This window comes from Rhinatrema bivittatum, chromosome 3 (genome assembly GCF_901001135.1).
Source record: "Rhinatrema bivittatum chromosome 3, aRhiBiv1.1, whole genome shotgun sequence".
Classification (NCBI taxonomy): Eukaryota; Metazoa; Chordata; class Amphibia; order Gymnophiona; family Rhinatrematidae; genus Rhinatrema; species Rhinatrema bivittatum.
In genome coordinates this window covers 24,583,334-24,603,860 of record NC_042617.1, presented here as the reverse complement: position 1 = coordinate 24,603,860, position 20,527 = coordinate 24,583,334, and the positions used below count along the sequence as shown (strand labels likewise).

At 45.8% G+C, this 20,527-nt stretch overlaps 1 protein-coding gene across 1 annotated transcript in view; it reads right to left on the bottom strand.

Annotated features, from left to right (window-relative positions):
• SPDYA (speedy/RINGO cell cycle regulator family member A) overlaps positions 1-20,527 on the bottom strand; it is a 284,932-nt gene that overhangs the window by 20,499 nt on the left and 243,906 nt on the right. The window contains exon 7 of the mRNA XM_029596747.1: positions 4,301-4,607. Within this exon, the coding sequence (XP_029452607.1) occupies positions 4,301-4,607 (307 nt within the window). The remainder of the gene's footprint in view (positions 1-4,300; positions 4,608-20,527) is intronic.

Here is a 20,527-nt window from a genome sequence, read left to right as displayed (position 1 = left end):
CTAATTTTTCTTGGACCTCAGGTCTAAGGTCTGAGGCCTTAAGCCATGCCCATCTTCTGGCGCTGATCCCTGACGCAGCTACCCTGGAAACTGTTTCGAATCCGTCATAGGCTGCCCGGACCTCATGCTTTCCGGCCTCCAGACCCTTATGGATGATGGTCTGGGCTGCCTCTTGATACTGAGTTGGAAGAGATGGAACAAAATCTTGCATTTGTTTCCACAAATCTCTTTGATATTGGGTCATGTAGAGTTGGGTATGAAGAGATTCGAGAGTTCAACATGGCCCCTTGATAGACTTTATGACCCAGGGAATCCAAAAACCGGTGATCTTTACCTGGGGGATTCGATGAATGTGTTCTAATTCTTTTTGATCTTTTTTGTGCCGACTCCACCACTACTGAGTGATGAGGGAGCTGCGACTTTTGATACCCAGGAGCAGATTTACTAAATATGTACTGTCCATTCTATTATTGACAGCTGGAACGGAGCAGGAATGTTCCCACAGGCGATGTTGCAATTCTAGGAGAACATCATGCACTGGTATGGCTACCACTTGTTTTGGAGGGTCGACAAATTGAAGCACCTCCAAGGTTTTTTGCCTGGTATCCTGCTCTGTGACTAATTTGAAAGGAATGGTGTCAGCCATTTCCTGGACAAAAGTGGTGAAAGTAAAATCTTCTGGAGGAGATTTCTTTCGAGTATCTGGTGGGGATGGTTCAGACATAAAATCCTCAGATGACGTTTCTGAATTTGTGTCACTCCAAGTGTCATATCCTTGGATGTGTTGAGGAGTTGCCGAGGAAGAATGCCAGAAGGTCCTGGCAATGGATCTTCAGGATATGACTCCTCAAGATGCTCTTCCCTTGGATTAGAGGGAAGAGAATCAAGTAGATCCTGATATTTTTTCATTAGTATTTGATGTAGTGCTGACTCTGGGTGTCCTGGACCCCAGGAAGGAGTGGCACCGATGTTGAAGGCTTCGGGATCGAAGATGGGACTAGAGTCTTCGATGATCTCTTCGAAATCACCGTAGTTGTTTTGTCTTTATGGCTGGCCATTGGCGCAAGCGTGAAGATCGGTGCCGGAACTGGTAGGACCATCGACATCGGTATGGTGACTGGTAAACCCGCAGTCACCGACGTTGGCATCGATGGTGGCATCGAAATTGTCACTGGAATCGGTGTTGTTTCCGGCATCGGGATTATCCCTTGCATCGGTAGTGCCACCGGCATCGTTGACGTCACCGGCATCGGCAGAATCGCCGGCATCGGCATGGTCGCCGGAATTTGTTCTTTCAGGGCCTGCATCACTGCCTGCTTGATGAACATGGACAATTCCTGTGATCCAGCTGGGATGGGCGGTGGAGGAGTGGATAATACCTCATGGAATGGTTGTATAGGTTCCATCGATGTTGTAGGCCCTGACGGTGGCGGTGTTTCCTTGTGTTTCTGCCGCTTTGCGTTCGGTTCTCCCGGGGAGGGAGTTAACGTAGGTGTCGGGGCATGTCGGTGCCGATGCTTATGTTTAGGCCTTTGTTCGATTACCGACCTTAACGATGCCGTCAACGGTGTTGGCGATGCCTGATCACCCGATCCCTCCAGACGACGTTTTTTCAGCAAAACGTTTTTGGTGACTCCTGCTGGGGACGATTTCGTCGACGTCGAAGGAGAGGGAAGGCGTTGGAGGTGAAAAAGGTGCTCCATTTTCTCCTGTCTAAGCTTCCTGCCTTTTGGAGTCATTTCTGCACACTGTTGGCAGGATGCTTTTCGCCGAAGCAGAGAACACACTCAAGGTGTGAGTCTGTGATAGACATTTTAAAGCCTGAAGCCATGTTTTCACCGACAACTGTCGATGAAAACAGGGGGAAATTTTCTGAGAGAAAAAAAGTTCTTACAGTAAAAACGATACCGAATTCTCACCATCAGGTGGAAAAAAAAAAAGAGAAATCCCTTATGGGAGAGATAATTTGAAAATATTGACTTTTTCAGTCAGTGATGTGTGAGTAAAACTCACAGGGCTCCTATCTCCGCGATGCTTATAGCAACACGGAAAAACGAAGACTGATGAGAGACCCCTGTGGCAGAGAATATTTTAGCATGCTGGGCATGCTCAGTGGCCTCACAGTGCCAGTCAAAGGTTTCTAGAAACTTTGACAGAAAGTTTTCCCGCAATAGGGCTCCGTCAGTGACGTCACTCATATGTGAGAACTAGCATCCTGCTTGTCCTGGGATAACTGAGAGTCCCAGTCTAGGCTCCGAAAAAATCGGAGGAATCACCGGAGGCACTGATGATGAAATCGAAGGCACTGGTGCAGGCATCGAGGGCATCGATGGATGACTCTGTGGCGCCGACGAATGTATCGGCACCGATGGATGAATCAATGGCAAGGGACGTATCGGCATCGATGACTGAGGCAACACACCCGATGGAGGGATGAGGAACAGTGTTTCTCCTGCCGATGAAGCTGTCATCGGGGAGGGCATCAGAGCCATTGGAGACCCGGGATCCATCGGTGGAAAAGCGGCCATCTGCACCTCCATTCTGGATAGCAACGGTGCCAGCGCTGCCGGAATCGGGTCGATGACAGGCTCCACAATCAGTGCCGGTGTAGGCCATGTCGATGGCCTCCTGAACCAGCCGGTCTAGTTCTCGGAGACCTGGAGCAAGCAGCCCCAGCTCCGGAACAGAAGAGGGAGGCAGAGGCACAGCCAGAGGAACCACCTTTACAGGCGGAATCGCGGCTCCCAAACCCCGATCAGGTGAGGGTTGCCTCGGTGACCCAGTCGCAGGAATGGTCAGTGCCTTTCCTGGACGGGGCTTTTTCAACAGCGGCTTGGACGATGGCGAGGTCAATGATTTCGCTCCCTCGATGGTCCGAGTCTTACGGTGTCGATGGCGATGTTTCTCCCTGCGATCCCCTCGATCCTGAGGGGGAGTAGAGGGTGTCGATGGCCGTGAAGTCGTCGATGGTGGTCAGTCACCGGTCGGTGCTGACGCGAAGTCGACGGTTCCAGTTCCGATGACGTCTATGCAATGGACGAAGTCGGGGTTTGAGCACGGAAGAGAAGTTCCATCTTCTCCATTCTGGTTTTGCGACCTTTTGGTGTCATGAGGGCACATTTGGTGCAAGTCAGGACATCATGCTCACAGCCTAAACACATTACACAGACTCTATGAGGGTCTGTGATAGACATGGTGCGAGTACAGTCCGGGCACCGACAGAACCCCGACGCCATGGCCATTGAAAAAAATCAAGCCGCGGTACGGTCGAGGGCCAGTAGCCCACGAGGGCCAAACTCAACGGTAATCGACAGAAAAATAGGTAAAAACTTACCGGAGTACCGCGGTCAGAGAAAAGTCAGACGAGGGACCCCTATGGGGCAATTTAATTTTTAATAGTTCCATGAGGAAAATTCCTGTCAGGAATCTCTTCAGAGCTCCTTTACCGTGAGGCTACTGCTGCGCGGAAAAAAGAAGACTGAAGGGGGACCCCTACTAGCTGCAGGGTTAGTGCCATGCTGGGCATGCCCAGTAGGGGCCAGTCAAAGTTCTGGAAACTTTGACAAAAGTTTTCCGTGATTGGGCGCCATCCTGATGATGTCACTCATATGTGAGGACTACCATCCTGCTTGTCCTGTGAGAATACTAGTTTCTCAGGAGGAAGCCATTAGAATTGCTTTAATCATTGATAAGTAAGTTGAACCATGTGCAATGCTTTACCAAAGAATATATACAAATTGCATAACTAACAATATTCATATGCATCTACATCCCTTTTAGTCATTCATAATTTTCCAGTCTGTCCATCACAAATAGAAAAGCATGTGAATGGCACTCACTTCACCACTGTTAATATAAGCCCTGTTAATTGACACAAATTATGACTCCTATATGTTATGTTATGCTAAATATTGAGCTTAGGTTTCTATGCTAATTTTTTCAACAAACCAAGCTTGAATCTACACCTACACTGATGAAATAAAAATATATTTTTTTATGGATTGGCCCTGTGATTCAGGTTACATTGCTGTACCTCTAGCTCAGAACGCTAGAGTTGTCTCCTGTCCAGCAGGGCTGGCAGCAATCAGGCACCCTGAGGAGGCGGCTTGCTAGGGCTAAGCTAAGGAGGGAAGATAGTTGCTATTGTAGCAATCCTTGCTGGCCAAAAAAGTAGCACAGAGGATAAATCTCAAAGGTCACTCCACTCCAGGCTTGACTGGCAGCGGGGAATGCTCTGAGTTGAGTGATTTATAAGATGGAAAATAGGGAATTTTTAAAAAATGGTCTTCTAAAGCCATACCTGGTGAACAACAGTAAAACTGAGGAGGATCAATCAGCATCTTGTCACCAGTGAAAGATTTGAATGATTTTGGAGATGCATGTTGCTCTTTTATCTTCAGAGTGGTGCTGCATGAAGAGGAGGAAGATGGAGACAGTCCTAGCCCTACAAACCTCCCTTTTTTGCCACATAGTACACAGTCTGCAGGTGTGGCAGCAGGCCCCCGGGGAAGCTGAACTTCTTCTCTGCTGTAATTCCTCACAGCCCCACTGTGATGCATGGAACGTTCTCGCTGCCAGACATAATGAGTTGGAGCTATGGCCATTACCTACATCAACAAATAATATGTTATGGAGCCAGGTCAGAAATGGAAAACAGGAGAAGTTGTTAAGAAAAAATACAAATTCTGTCAACATAGGTTTTTTCAACTTTATATTTTAAAAAGGTGCCTGCAGAAGTAAGCATTCCTCTCAAAACCTAACCTGGTTATGGATGTTAAGCAAGAAAGAAAATTCATATTTCCTTAGCAGAGCTGAAATACTAGGCCAACATGCAGACTTGAAATAAAGTAGCTTTTAGGGCCCTATTGGACATGCAGATTAAGTTTTCATGATAAATAACAGTGAATAGTACAGATCCATTAAACTTTAAATAAAAATGTCAGTTAACATGTCAACAGCTTTTACTATTTAAGTGGTCTTGTCTAGGGATGTGAATCGTGTGCCCGATCGTTTTAACGATCGGGTTCGGCTGGAGGGAGAAAAAAATCTGATCGGTAGAGATGTGAATCGGAATCGGTTCCGATTCCGATTCACATCGCTAATTTTTTTAGTGAGGCCCAAGCCGATTAAAAAAAAACCCACCCCGACCCTTTAAAATTGACCCCTTAGCTTCCCCCACCCTCCCGACCCCCCCCAAAACTTTTTACAAATACCTGGTGATCTAGCGGAAGTCCCGGGAGCGACCTCCCGTTCTCGGGCCATCGGCTGCGCTAATAAAAATGGTGCCGATGGCCCTTTGCCCTTACCATGTGACAGGGTATCCGTGCCATTGGCCGGCCCCTGTCACATGGTAGGAGCACTGGATGGCCGGCGCCATCTTTAAAAATGACGCGGGCCATGGCCAGCACCATCTTTAAAAATGGCGCCGGCCATCCAGTGCTCCTACCATGTGACAGGGGCCGGCCAATGGCACGGATACCCTGTCACATGGTAAGGGCAAAGGGCTATCGGCGCCATTTTTATTAGTGGCAGCCGACGGCCCGAGAACGGGAGATCGCTCCCGGGACCACCACTGGACCACCAGGTAATTTTAAAATGTTTTGGGGGGATTGGGAGGGTGGGGGAAGCTAAGGGGGCGCTTTTAAAGGATCGGGTGGGTTTGTTTTTTTTATCTGGCCATTGGTGCCATTTTTATGAGTGGCAGCCGACGGCCCGAGAGCAGGCGATCAGTCCTGGGGCTTCCACTGGACCACCAGGTACATGTAAAATGTTTTGGGGGGGTTTGGGAGGGTGGGGGAAGGTAAGGGATTAGTTTTAAAGGGTCGGGGTGGGTTTAGGGGTTGTTTTGGTGTGCCGGTTTTCCCACCCTCCCCCCAAATAACTCCCTTTAGTGGACACTATCCCGATTAACGATTTTTTCACGATAAATCGGGGGCATTTCTATTGTATCGCACTCTTTAACGATTTTTGACGATTTAAAAAAATATCGGACGATATTTTAGTCAAAAAACGATTCACATCCCTAGTCTTGTCTCTGTTTTTTTGCATAAAAATGGTGGACCCGATATTGAAAGCACATTAGCCATAATGTTAGTGGGTGGCGCTTCGTAGCTGGATAATTTATCCGGCTAAGTAGCGATATTCAGCCTTAGCTGGATAACTTATGCGAGTAAGTTATACCTACCAATGAGCAGGTTTAACATAGCCAGGTATAATTTATCCAGCTAAGTAGCAGCTTGACTGCGGATATTCAGCACAATAGCCGTGCTGTTGAATATTCCTTATAACTTAGACAGATAACTCATATCTGGCTAAGTTACTTGAATGGCCATCTTTCAATTCTGGGCCCGGTATGTTTGCCAATAATGTTTAATATAGGATAGATGTGTCAGTATTAAAGCTACAGGTTTCATTCCACAAGTAGATTTGAGAAACGCCAGTTTTTATTGATTCTCTGTGGGAAGGATATTAAAGTCACTGGGGAGAAAGTGATATACAAGTAGTTTTATTGAGAATATTTTACATAGGCTGTGTATTTTATAAATCATTCTCACTCCAATGTGTAAGTATGTTACTGATATGCACGACATCCATGGCAGCAAACTTTAACAGTCAGAAAAATGTTGAAATACAGCAATATCAAAATAAATTTATCTTTTAATAATATTAGTAACAAATGGAAACAAGGAGTCATGGAAGTAATTAATTTTTTATAAAATTTTGCCTGTACCCACAATTGCTCTGCACCCACAATCATCAGTCCCTTAATCTCTTCTTTTCTCCTAATAACTAGAGTGGATCCCTCAATTCTACCTCCACTCTGTGTGCTTGAGGAGCCCTGTGCTTACTATTACTTTCCACCTGGATCCCAGCTCTTCGTTCATAGTTGATGCTCTTGGGTCCTGAAAAAGTGATCACTCAGCCTATGCTCACTGCCTCTCTATGGCCTAGGAGAGGTTCTTTGGTCCCAGTCTCACTGGAATTTTTCTTCCTGGGTCCCAGGTAAGGAACTCCAGCTTGACTTTTACTCATGTTATGCTTCTGAGACCCAGTGAGGAGATTCCTGGCTCTGTGCTGACCAAACAAGAGGTGCCATGCTGAGAAGGTATATCTAGCTAATAACAGTTTATGGACCTGTCCCAGGAAGTTTTCCAAACCTTCCTTTAAACTAAACTTGCCTTGTCCACATTCTCTAGCAAAACATTCCATAGCTTACTCATTATTAACTGAAAAGAAACTTTTAAAAATGTTATTTAAGTCTTTGCTAAGAATACAGCAGAATACAGTTGCTAGCATGCTTTCATCCTCTCCAGATCAAATGGGTCTCGGGCCTTGAGGAGCACGTTGTTAGCATATACTGAGAGAGTAACCCAGAAAAGGCTCAATAGCCAATGCATACAGTTATCCCAACAAAGCTCACCCTTGTTATGCTCCTCACCTGAATGGCAGAGGTGCTTGTCAGGGATCAACTGCAGAGTTTTTATGAGGCATCTGTGATCCACTCTATTGAATGCCTTTCCCTCATCTAACATTAGCAGAGCGATCAACAGACCAGTCCTGCAAGCAAAATGGATCAGATCCCAGCTCAGGAAGATGTTATCAAATATGGTCTGGCCCAAGATCATGTAGGACTGGTCATGGTGAATCACATCAGATAGCACAGATTTATGCTGCAGTGAGATCGCTTTGGCTATAGTCTGTGCTGAGCAGAGACTGAGCACCAGTTCTTCAAGTCGCACAGCCCCCTGTTTTAAGTATTAGAGTTAACACTGTGCAACAGCATGACAGCAGTAACTGCTTGGTCTCAAGGACTTCTTCTAGGACCCTCAGGACATCAGGCCCTAGCTCACTCCAGAAGTGGCAATAAAACTTCATAGTCAGCCTGTCAATTTCTGGAAACTTTTTGTAGGGCATCAAACCTAGGGCTTCAGAGAGTTTTGCTAGACTGAAATGTCTGTCCAGCCACTCTCTGTCATCCTGACTGACCATAGGAAGTCTCTTCCATAAAATTCTGCAGGCATCTGAGTCAGTGGGATCTGGAGAGAAGAGTGTTTAATACAATTCCTCAGCTCTAGATCAGTGAGCGTCCACAGACAGCAGACATGCTATATGCTTCTTGGTGCTCCTTTTCTTTTCCAACCCATAGACACATGAGCTACATCCCGAAGGATTTGGATGTATGACCTGATGTATGCCCCCTGGTACAGGCACTCGACTAGATTCCTGAGGGTGCACTTCTTCTCAGTGTACAAGCTCTGCAAATTTGGTCTCTGAGCCCAGGTTGTGGCAATTGTCATTCATGAGTTGCCCCACAAACGAGCGGCTGAGTACCAGGAGAGTCAAATGTAGGCCACCAACGGTAAAGGGACTTCTGCCTAGGCCAGCCACCTTCCTTTTGGATTGAGCCTTCTGGTGCTGGAGGCCAGCAAGGCATGAAAAGCAGGGTTAGACCCCAGCATAAACAGGGAGTGAGAGGCCTGGAGCAGGGCAGGGAACAGGAACAAACCAGGAATTCAAGAACTCAGGAAGAAGAACAAGCAGGAATGCAAAAAGTAGAATCTGAAGACATAGTAGTTTTCCAGATGCAGGAAAAGAACTAGAGTACAAGGACCGGAAGGTAAAGCCAAGATCTGGCAACTGATTGGTGAAAATGCCTCAGTATAAATACAAATCTAGACAGGAAACAAGATGGCCACCAGGTGGAAGCAGGGCGCACAAAGCTAGGAGAAATAGGCCAGATAGTCCAGGCAGACCTCAGTGTCACCTGCAGATCAGAGGAGCACTCGGAAAGGGATCCTTACAGGCAGGTGCTTCTCAAGATCAAGCACTTCTCCCTCAAGCTGCTCTATCCCAGCATCAGGGGCGGATTGTGGGAAAATAGTGGCCCGGGGGATTTTTTTCCATACTGGCCCATGGGTACCCAATTACATATACAATATAATTTACATATATAATTTACATATATAATTTACACATATATGTGTACACCCCTATATTTCGGCATGGTCCTCCCGTATCAAAACAGTACTATTTGCCAACACTCAAAGAATAACAACCCCACCTATGAAAAAGAATACCACAAATATTACTCCAGAATCTAAAATATCAATACACCTCCTATCAGGAAAACAGAACAGGCCAAGCTACTACAGATCCCTACAGGGAAACCACATGCTAAAAGAATGCTTCATCTCAGTCTTTGCATGCAGAACACAAACTCTCACCAAATACAGAATAAAGCCACATAAAGTATAAATAGAAATGTGCAGACAAAAACTAAACTGTAAAACGTATCACGCCAGACTCTCTACAGTGCAACAATGGAAAAACAAAAATGTCACTATTCCTCATGAAACAATCAATAAAATCAAGATATATAAATCATGAATCATAATTATAAAATCATACTAATAAAATAATTTCAAAACAGCTGATGAATAGAATATCCAATAATTAAAGACTCAAGCAAATTTTGAAACCTTTACCAAACACCAATAAAATATTTCAAACAGCAGACACATCACATACTACCCAATAATTAAAATGGTAGTCAATCAAGAAAAATGAACTTAAAAAGCAACCTTTACTTACCCTCTCCAGCAGTTCTCCTACTCCTTTCCCTTGCAGGCCACACCAGAAGCAGCAGTAGCTGCTGAATCTGTCCTCACTATCCTCTTCCTTAGGGACCACAACCAGTCTCTTCTCTCTCTCTCTTTCTCACACACACACACACACACACTAGTCATTCCCTCAAGACCAGTTTCTGTTTCTCACACACCAATCATCTCCCCAACCAGTCTCTCTCTCTCTCTCACACACACACACACAAGCACACACATACCAGTCATCTCACTGATCAGTCTCACACATACACACATCACCTCTCTAGCCAGTCCCTCTCAATCACACAATGCTCTCGCTCACTCTTACACACAGGATTTCAATCACACACATGCTCTCTCTATTTCACTTACACACAGGCTCTCAATCACACACAAGTTCTATCTCACTTACAAACAGGCTCAATCACACACATGCCCTCTCTCACAGCCACAAGCCAGCCAAAAACATGCTCCATCTCTCTCTCGTACACACACATTGACTCACACAAGCACCCTCCCTGACTCATATATACACCACACACATACAGAAGCACCCTCCTTGCCTCACACACAGAAGCACCATTCCTTTCTCACATTCACACAAACACACACAGAAGCACCATTCCTTTCTCACATACACACATACACACACACACACACAGAAGCACCATTCCTTTCTCACATACATACAAACACACATAGAAGCACCATTCCTTTCTCACATACATACAAACACACACACAAGCACCATTCCTTTCTCACATACACACACAAGCACCATTCCTTTCTCACATACACACACACACAAGCACCATTCCTTTCTCACATACACACACGCACCATTCCTTTCTCACATACACACACACACACACGCACCATTCCTTTCTCACATACACACACACACACACACCATTCCTTTCTCACATACACATACACACACACACACACACACGCACCATTCTTTTCTCGCACACAGAAGCACCCTTCCGATCTAAGGCCCCCAGCTGAACAGCTGGTCTCCGGTGGCGGTTAGCAGCACCGGTGTTCACTTTTTCACTTCTTTGGCCCCCGCCGGGCTCAATTTTTAATTCTTCGGCCCCCGCCGGCTTGGTCTCCGGCGGGGGCTGGCTGGGCGGGGCCCATCTTCATTTTTTCAGCCCCTGCCAGCTTGATCTCCCGTGGGGGCTGTCTATGATGGCTGACCTAACCCTTCCCTCCTGGGCAGTAGGCCTTTTAGACACACCCTCGAAGCCGTGAACACATATTTCCACAGACTTCATTGTGGATCTTCCGCCATCAGAGAGCAAGACAGTAATATGGGTAGTAGTGGATCAGTTTTCCAAAATGGCCCACTTTACCCCACTACCCTCCCTCCCGTTAGCTCCTCGTTTGGCTCAACTGTTCATGCTACATATCTTCCAACTGCACGGTCTACAGCAGCACATCGTTTCTGACCGCGGCCCTCAGTTCACGGCACGTTACTGGCTTAATCTATGTAAGAAATTTCACATTTCATTGGACTTTACCACCGCGTTTCACCCACAAGCCAACGGTCAGGCTGAACGTACGAATCGTACATTAAAACAATTTCTACAGATATATGTCAACTCTCATCAAGATGACTGGGCGACACTTCTCTCTTGGGCTGAATTCTCCCATAACTCCCATGCTTGTACGTCAACGGGGGCCTCCCCATTTCAGATTATATTCGGATGTCAACCCAGGCAGCCTTTGTCGTTGCCCTTGCCAGTACCATCACCGGCAGCCCAGCTTACTGCTGTACAGTTACGGTGGCTCTGGATTCATACCCAACACATCCTTCGTAAAGCGGCTCACACCACCAAGACATTTGCCGATAGACATCGGCGACCGGCTCCATGGTTCCATCTGGGAGAAAAGGTGTAGCTTAGCACCAGGCACATCCATTTGAGAGTTCCTTCCATGCGACTGGCTCCCCGTTATATTGGGCCATTTCCGGTGCTGCGACAGCTTGGTCGTAAAGAAAGAGGAGGCAGCAAAACACTGCACGGAGCGGCAGTAGCCACAGAGGCATTCACGGAGCGGGATGCCAGTGGCCAGTAGTCGGTGTTCCACCTTCAGGCAGCAAAACACTGCACGGAGCGGCAGTAGCCACAGAGGCATTCACAGAGCGGGATGCCAGTGGCCAGTAGTTGGGGTTCCACCTTCAGGCAGCAAAACACTGCACGGAGCGGCAGTAGCCACAGAGGCATTCACGGAGCGGGATGCCAGTGGCCAATGGTTGGTGTTCCGCCTTCACGGAGGGCTGCCATCTCCAAAAAAAAAACAAACAAACAAGAAACAAACAAAAAAAGCAGGGGTGGGTAAGAGTATGGGGCAGGGGTGTGGCCTGCTTGTTGCGGCGGTTGCTACCCCTGATTGAGCTGGATGTTCACTGGGATGCGGATATGGCGCTGCTCTCTGCATGGTGGAGGGGTGGAAGGGAGTTGGGGCCGGAGAGTGCTGGAAGCCAATAGTGATGGGTGGGAGGGAGAAAAAGGGTGGGGGAAAAAAAAATAAATGGATGAACTGCGTGGCTTGCTGGGCAGACTGGATGGGCCGTTTGGTCTTCTTCTGCCGTCATTTCTATGTTTCTATGTTATCAACTCCGTCTGCTGGCCACATTAAAAATCCACAATTCCTTCCACACGTCCCTTTTGAAGCCTTTGGTCCTCACCTGGCCTACTCGGAAGGTTCCTGAAGCACCTCAGCTCAGGGCTGAGGAGGACACTATATACCAGGTGCATGAGGTGCTTGATGTCCGGAAACGTGGCAACACATGGGAATACCTCCTAGCTTGGAAGGGATTCGGGCCTGACGAGAATTCCTGGGAGCCTGCTAAGAACATACTGGACAAGACTCTTCTCAAAAACTTTCACACTGAACACCCTGGAAAACCTAAGCCTTCTAGGGGGAGGCCTAAAGGAGGGGGTACTGTCATGGCCGCCGGCCGCGGTGGTCCGCGACCAGGGCCAAGTATCTTTCTGCAGTGTCGGGCCGCCTCTGAGGCTCCTGCGGGAGCAGGCTGCTCCCTCCGACGTTCTCCGCGCGGCCGCTGCTGCTACTAAGCCTGGCCACATGGTTCCTGTGATGCCAGGCTGACTCCTCCTCCTCCTCTGAGCTGTCTAGAGCCTCACACGCGCGGCTGAAGATTATAGTTAAAGGGGCCATGACAGGAAGTTGTCGTGGCTCCTTCCTGAAGATTTCCCTCGGCTCAGGTATTTAAGACAAGGTTTGCTCCTCAGACCTTGCCTTGGTATTGAGGCTTCTTGTTTGGCTGGTTCCTGAGCTCTGTGTTCCTGGTTCCTGTTCTTCATCCTGCTTCTGCTCTCCTCCCTTGTTGGACTGATTCTTTTGGATTGACTTCTGGACCGGCGTCTGACCATTCTCCTGGCTTGCTCCTGGACCTGCTTCCGACCATTCTCCTGGCTTGCTCCTGGACCAGCGTCCGACCATTCTCCAGGCTTGCTCTTGGACCGGCTTCTGACCTTTCTTCTGGTTTGGACCTTGGACCGGCTTCTGACCATTCTTTGGTCTCCACTACGGGACTGATTTACGACCTGCTGGAGGCACCAGCAGTCTGGAAACCACAACCTGCAGGAGGCGCCTGCATCCAGACCTCTCTTCAGTCTTCAGCAATTCACCTAAGTCCAAGTGGTCCGGGTTCCTACAGGCTCCTCCTGGGGGGACCAAGGACTTCCAGTGGCAAAGCATCAGCTCAACTTCTGTTGCACCCGGCCTTGCCTTCCGATGGTAGGGACCTACGAGGGTTCACTCTCTCCTAGGTAGCACTAACCTTTCCTCGGACTAAGGGTCCACTTCCAGGATCATAACAGTGTTATCTGGGCTGAGTTGGAGGAGATACATTTATTTATTTATTTGATTTAAAAAGACATATTCCACAACCTCCAAGTATTGCTGTTTGACATGGATTACATATTCGCATTCAGATTCTAATAAAATCACACATTTCTACAAACAATAACAAACACATCTTGTTTAGAAACCCATAAAAGGTGTTCTTCACTTTTCTGAAGCAGCACAAACATGTTCAGTTCCAAAACCACTGGCTCTAAAGTACTCTGCACTGACCAAGCTAGACCCTGAACCCTCCATGCCAAAGTTTGTTCTGGTGCCTTCGGAATAGATACTACAGCTTCTCTCATTGAAGAAGATGGTGTTGATGCTCATCAGGAGGCTGGGGACATCCTGCTCCTAGAGGAGAAATGTCTCTAATCTCAAAATCATATCAGTGCTTATCATTAAGCTCTCTTCTAAGGTATCGCAGCTTCCATGCTTGCCACCTCTGCACCCTGGGAGACATTTGGCCAGAATTGTAGCAGTTAGCAATATCATGGTTGAGGCCCAGACACTTATAACAGACCTGATACAGATTCGTGATGAACATCCAGCATCCACAGATGCAGGCCTTGAAGCCACTAATAGAAGCTTTCTTCTTGGGCACATCCTTGGACATTCTGGGGTCCAAGGATGTGCTAACTTTAGAACTTCTCTATGGCATAACCAGAGGTAGCCAGATAAGCTATCCAACAAACTCTGAATATCAGAATTATCCAAATAAGTTATCCAGCTACCTGAATTTTACTCAGAAGCACCCCTATGTCGTTGTGCCCAAAATATTCAAGTCAGAATTTAGTTGGAAAACTCACAAGTTATCCAGCTAAACGCTGCTGAATATATGCCGCATTTTTTCTTAATTTTTTGTAGCACTTAAAAGGGCTGTTGAGGGTCTGCTGAAGTAGCAAACAAAAACGAGCCCGCGATGAGGCAAAGAGAAATACTTGCAATAAAAATACAAAATAGAGAGATAGAGGGTCACATGGTCATGTTGTTACTCAGACAAAAACAGATTCAGGGCACATAAGATAGCACATGTGATGGAACTTCTATATAGGGTTAGTAAAGTTTACTGTGTTCTGAGAGATGGGTCCGTTCAGTGTCGTCAGATATCGTCACTCACAGTTTATGGCTAATTCAGCCATGATTGTCGATGAGAATTATAATGTATGACATTATATGAAGATATAGACATTTTAGGAATCTCAGAGATGTGGTGGAAGGAGGATAACCAATGGGACACTGATACCAGGGAATAAATTATATTGACATGACATGGCAGACAGAGTTGGTGGAAGGGTGGCACTATATACAAAAGATGGCAGAGTCAAGCATTACAAAAATCTTGCAGGAAACAAAATGCACTGAGGAATCGTTATGGATAGAAATTTAATGTGTGTGACAGGTAAGAGTACACAGGGCCAGTGCCTTCCATTAGGCAATCTAATTGGTCACCTAGAAAGCCAAAATTTTGGAGATGACAAAATCCAGCTAGTGCGAGGTTCAGAAGAGTGCCATGCCAGAGCCAATACCACTAAAAAAGGAAGCGCTGTGCTGAAGCTGCCACCAATAGGTAAATTGGGGGAAGGGGTGCATTACCGAAGGTTTGCCTAGGGTGCCAAATATTCTTATAGTGGCCCTGAGAGTATAGCAGTGGGTGTAAATTACCAGGCACTTGACCAAGATGAAGAAGCAGACTAGGAAATGCTGGCTGAAATTAAGTAGGCAAATAAATTTTGCTTCACAATAATGGGAGATTTCAATTACCCCAGTATTGATTGGGTCAGCATCTCATCAAGATATACTAGAGAGGATGCAGTTTGAACTTCAAGCATCTCACTTCCCTTCAGACCGCATCAAAGTGACCTATAAGCTATCCTTGATGGGTAGTCCTGCCCTTACCTGGGCCTTTCCTCTTTGGGAATGAGATGACCCACTCCCTGGGGACATGGACAACTTTGTATGGCAATTTTGGCTGATATTAGACAAGCCCGGCTGTGCCTTGTCCACAGCTATGGAACTACTGCAAATCTGCCAAGGTACCCGCACCATAGGCGAAAATGTAATCCAATTCCGCATCCTGGCTTTAGAGCTCCACTGGGGTGAGGACAGTCAGGTGGCCATTTTTTGGCAGGATCTATCAGGGCAAATAAAGGATGAGCTGGCAGGCTGAGATATTCCACCCATGCTGGAAGGCCTGATTGCCCTGGCCATCTGAGTAGATTCGAGGTTCCAGAAACGTGCACAAAATGCAGAGCCTCCCGTTGTCCCATCCATCTGGCTCCCAGGTTCCGGTACCCCCTGGCATCCTCATCTGGTCCTGAGTTGCCAGATTCTCCCAAAGAACCCATGCAGCTGGGTCGATCTAAACTTATGGAGGAGGAGAAATGGAGACTTAGATGATTAAATTTATGTCTCTATTGTGCTGGCTAGGGCCAGCCACTCCTCCGAGAAGTCGAGAAAACCCATGAACCTAGGGAGAAGCAACCCTAGATCGAACTTCTCCCTCTCCACAACTTTTGGTGCCTGTCTGCCTCACTGTTGGGGAAACCATGGTTCACACAGAGGCATTTTTGGACTCCAGGGCTGGTGCTAATTTTATCAAGGAGTCGTTGGTTTGCCAGCATAACCTGCCCATGACTACCTTGGCTAGCCCTCACTATCACCTCTATCTACAGCGAGCCTCTTCCTGGTCATTTGACCATGGTCACTGAGCCCCCTCACCATGCAGATGTAAGGCCCTGCATAGATTACAGGGGTCTTAATGTGATCACTCGGAAAAATCATTACCCTCTGCCTCTCATCATAGAGTTGTTTGATCATCTTCGAGGAGAACAAATCTTCATGAAACTCGATTTCTGTGAGGCCTATAATCTTATATGTATGTGAGAGGATGAAGAATGGAAGACGGCCTTTAAAACCCAGGGATGGCCGAGGGGTCATGTGGTGCGGTGAACCCGAATGGCTGCCTGACTTTGGGCTCCAGGTGCTGCCTCAGCAAAAACAAGTAAAAATTACAGACTTAGCCCACCTATTCAAGATTACTCGCTAGCAGCTTATGGCAGATAGCATATGGACAGATTTATAACGTGTCCAAAAAGGTAATGAGCACCAGATCTGCGAAAAAAGTAAAAGAAACACCACAGATGTTCCAACCCAAAATGGCCGCTGCTAAAGAAAATCTGTGTGCGACACCGCTCAAGGAAGCAAATATTGAAGCCTTAACAGAAGCGGTAGTAAGGGCACTAAGCGGACGCTTTGACATGATTTCGACACAAATTGCGGATGTACAAAATTCGATAGCTGACTAACATGTTTAGAGATGGCGGCAGACCAAATTGGAGCTTTGGATGATGTCATTCCAAACACCCAAACGATACAAAAACTTGAAAACCTAGTGGAAGGCCAAACGATGAAGATAGACGATTTGGAAAATCGCTCTCAATGCAATCATTTGTGAGCCATCAGGATCCCAGAGACAGTAGAGGAAAAGCAACTGAAGTCATTTATGGAGGTGGGCCTGGCTGCCGGCCTCGGCCTCTCAGACAATAGAGGGCCGATAATAATCGAGTGAGCACAGACTTGGAGGCATAGTGGCAGGAAGAGTTAAACCGCATGTGGTGATTTTCAAATTATTAAATTATGCCCAAAAAGTGGATATACTACAGTTCTATCACAAACAGCAAATTTAAAAAATCGAAGATCACCACATTTTATTATTTCAGGATTATTCAGAGGGTGCTTCAGCAAGACAGAAAGAGTTCGCACCTATATGCTCCAAATTAAGCGCTCATCAAATCAAATTTGCCCTTCTGTACCCAGCCCGACAAACTATGGCACCAAAATAAACCACAGATTTTTGAGTCGGCAGCAGAAGCAACGAAATTTGTGGAGTCTATCGCATGTTCTGGGGAATGAGAATCTCAGATTTCTAAAAAGGCGATTTTTCAGGAAGATGAGACATGATGGACACACTGCCCAAATTTCAGCCTATCTAGTATAATGGATACTTGTGGATAATCTACCCTTCCAGAGGGGTTTTACCTTTTCTCCCACAGATTGTTATTGTTGGTTTTTGGTTACGAATTTGATTACTATAGATCACAGTATTAATACTTGACTCCTCTTCATGAGATACACTAATAGAAACATTGGACAGAATACACTGGAATTCAACGCTGTATTGGGAAATCTCAAACACCCTGATGGCAGAACAGCATCTAATTAGGGACCTATCTGCAACTATCTCAGATAGTGCAAATGACTTGAAACAGTTAACAGTGATGCCGAGGTGACACCCGCTCACACCAGCAAGACCCTCTCCCTTCATTTCAGAAGGGGTGGGCGATATGGTGACGGAGAACGACTCTGCAGGGAAAGGAAAGGGGGCAGTGGGAGGGAGGGGGAGGGATACTTATTGGAAGGAAATGAAACCCTATGTGACACCAGCATTAGTATTCTTAAGTACTCTGAGAGCATGCAGAGAGGATGTGGGGCTCGGCATGGGACACCTTTGCCCTCTCAAGTTGGTTAGATTTCTGATATTTTTTCACACACCTAAAGATTATAGATAGAGACCCTATTTGAATGTATACCATGGAATGTTGCAGGATTAGGTACACCTGTAAAAAGATCAAAGGTTCTAGCACAATTAAAATGCCTAAAGGGTAATATCATATTCTTACAGGAAACTCATATGATAGACAAAGAATATAACAAGCTATGAAATAATTGGATTTCGCAGGGTTTTTTCAGTGCCAGGGTCCTCCAAAAAGTGTGGGGTGGGAATATTAATTCATAAAAATGTCGCATTACAAATGGAAAGCGAAAAAAGAGATCCAGAAGGTAGATATTTACTAATCAAAGGAAAATTATGTAATCAGGAGGTAATACTAGCCTCAATATATGCTCCCAATGCTTACAAACATGAGTTTTACACTGAAATTATCTGTCATTTACAGAAATTAGGACCGGCCCCTATCCTGATGGTAGGTGATTTTAATTTTGCGGCGGACTCTGAGGTGGAGAGAAGCCCCAGTATCAAGACTGCAGCCACCCATAGAAACAAAGGGGTGAACTTGTTTTGTGATGTATTATATTTTTTAGACATCTGGCGTATTCTGCACACAGGGTAAAGAGATTACTCCCACTTGGCAAGAGCTCACGAATCGAAATCTCAAATTGATTATATTTTGGTAAGTGAAGAACTATTCCCTCAGACAAAAGCAACTCAGATAGGCCCCCTGGTTATATCAGATCACTGTTCCGTAACCTGCACACTGGACAAACAAAAGTGTCTTTCAGAACCTTTGTTTTGGCGTATGCCTATGACACTGAATAATGATGCTTTATTCCAATCTTTCTTAGAAACAAAATGGCAAGACTATGAGACTCATAATACACAACACAAATCCACACAGACGTTATATTGGGAGATAGCTAAAGCTGTTATGCGAGGGGAGATGATTAATTATATAGCTCTAAAAATGCAAGAAACTGAATAGCTCCATTTTAGAACTCACCAAGTGTTTAACTCATTCAAAAACTCTACAGAGATTCCAGTCAGAAGCAGAGGAGGGATGAATTACTCATGGTCCAAAAGAGTTTAAATGATCTGCTCCACCAATGAGCTCAAAATTCCATATTTGTGCTAAAACATAAGTTTTACTGTTATGGTAACAAACCAGGTAAAATGCTTGCAAATTTGGTTAAAGCAGAGAGGGGATCAACTCATGTTAAGGGTCTTTGAGATGCCAGGGGCACTTGGCATTCAGATAAAGGGATAGGGGAGGTATTTTGGGAATATTACAAGGAACTGTATGCGCAAGACCCTGAAGATTTGGAGTTTAGGAGCAAGTTTATGTCTCAGGTATACCTACCTCAGGTGAATGATGCAAGATTAGTAGCTTTAAATAAACCAATTTTGGTAGAGGAGATACAGAGGGTCATAAAGGACCTTAAACTCTTCAAATCCCCTGGACTGGATGGTCTACATGCACTTTTTTACAAAATGCTGCAGGAATCAGTGTGTAACCCATTCTTAGAGTTTTTCAATGATATGATCCACAGAGGAACAATGCCAGATTCCTCAAAAACGGCAGTTATTGTCATACTTCCAAAACCAGGGAAAAACCCAGAATGCCCATCGGGCAATATCACTCCTAAATCTAAACATAAAAATCTATGCGAAAATTCTGGCAAATAGTTTTAAACTAGTGTTATCCACTCTAATCTCAGAAGAACAGGCAGGATTTGTGGCTGGTCGCCAGGCTAACATCAATATCAAGTGGCTGCTATTGTCCATAGAGAAAAGTAAATTTGACAAGATTTTCCAACCCTTGAAAAGTCAGTTTCAACACTGAAAAGGCCTTTGATAGGGTCTCATGGTCTTTCTTACAGTATGTATTGTCAGTATTCGGTTTTCAAGGACATTGTAAACCGTTGTGATGGCAAAACCGAACGAAGGTATATAAAACTTTATCAATAAATAAATATCCTAGAGGCCATACGAGTTTTATACTCAAACCCAGCCGCATATATACAGGTGAATGGGACCCTGTTGAGGGCATTCACTCTATCTCGAGGCATTAGACAAGGTTGCCCGATGTCCCCACTCTTATTTATTTTGACACTTGAATCACTAATTTTGGCAAATAAGTGATCTGAAGTCAGCAAAACAATGTGACAAGGCGATAGCTAAAGCTAGAAGAATGCTGGGCTGCATAGAGAAAGGAATATCGCGTAAGAAAAGGGAAGTGATTATCCCCTTGTATAGGTCCTTGGTGAGGCCTCACCTGGAGTACTGTGTTCAGTTCTGGAGACTGTATCTCCGAAGGGACAGAGACAAGATGGAGGCGGTCCAGAGAAGGGCGACCAAGAAGGTGGAAGGTCTTCATCGAATGACTTATGAGGAGAGATTGAAGAATCTAAATATGTACACCCTGGAGGAAAGGAGGAGCAGAGGTGATATGATACAGACTTTCAGATACTTGAAAGGTTTTAATGATCCAAAGACAACGACAAACCTTTTCTGTCAGAAAAAAAATCAG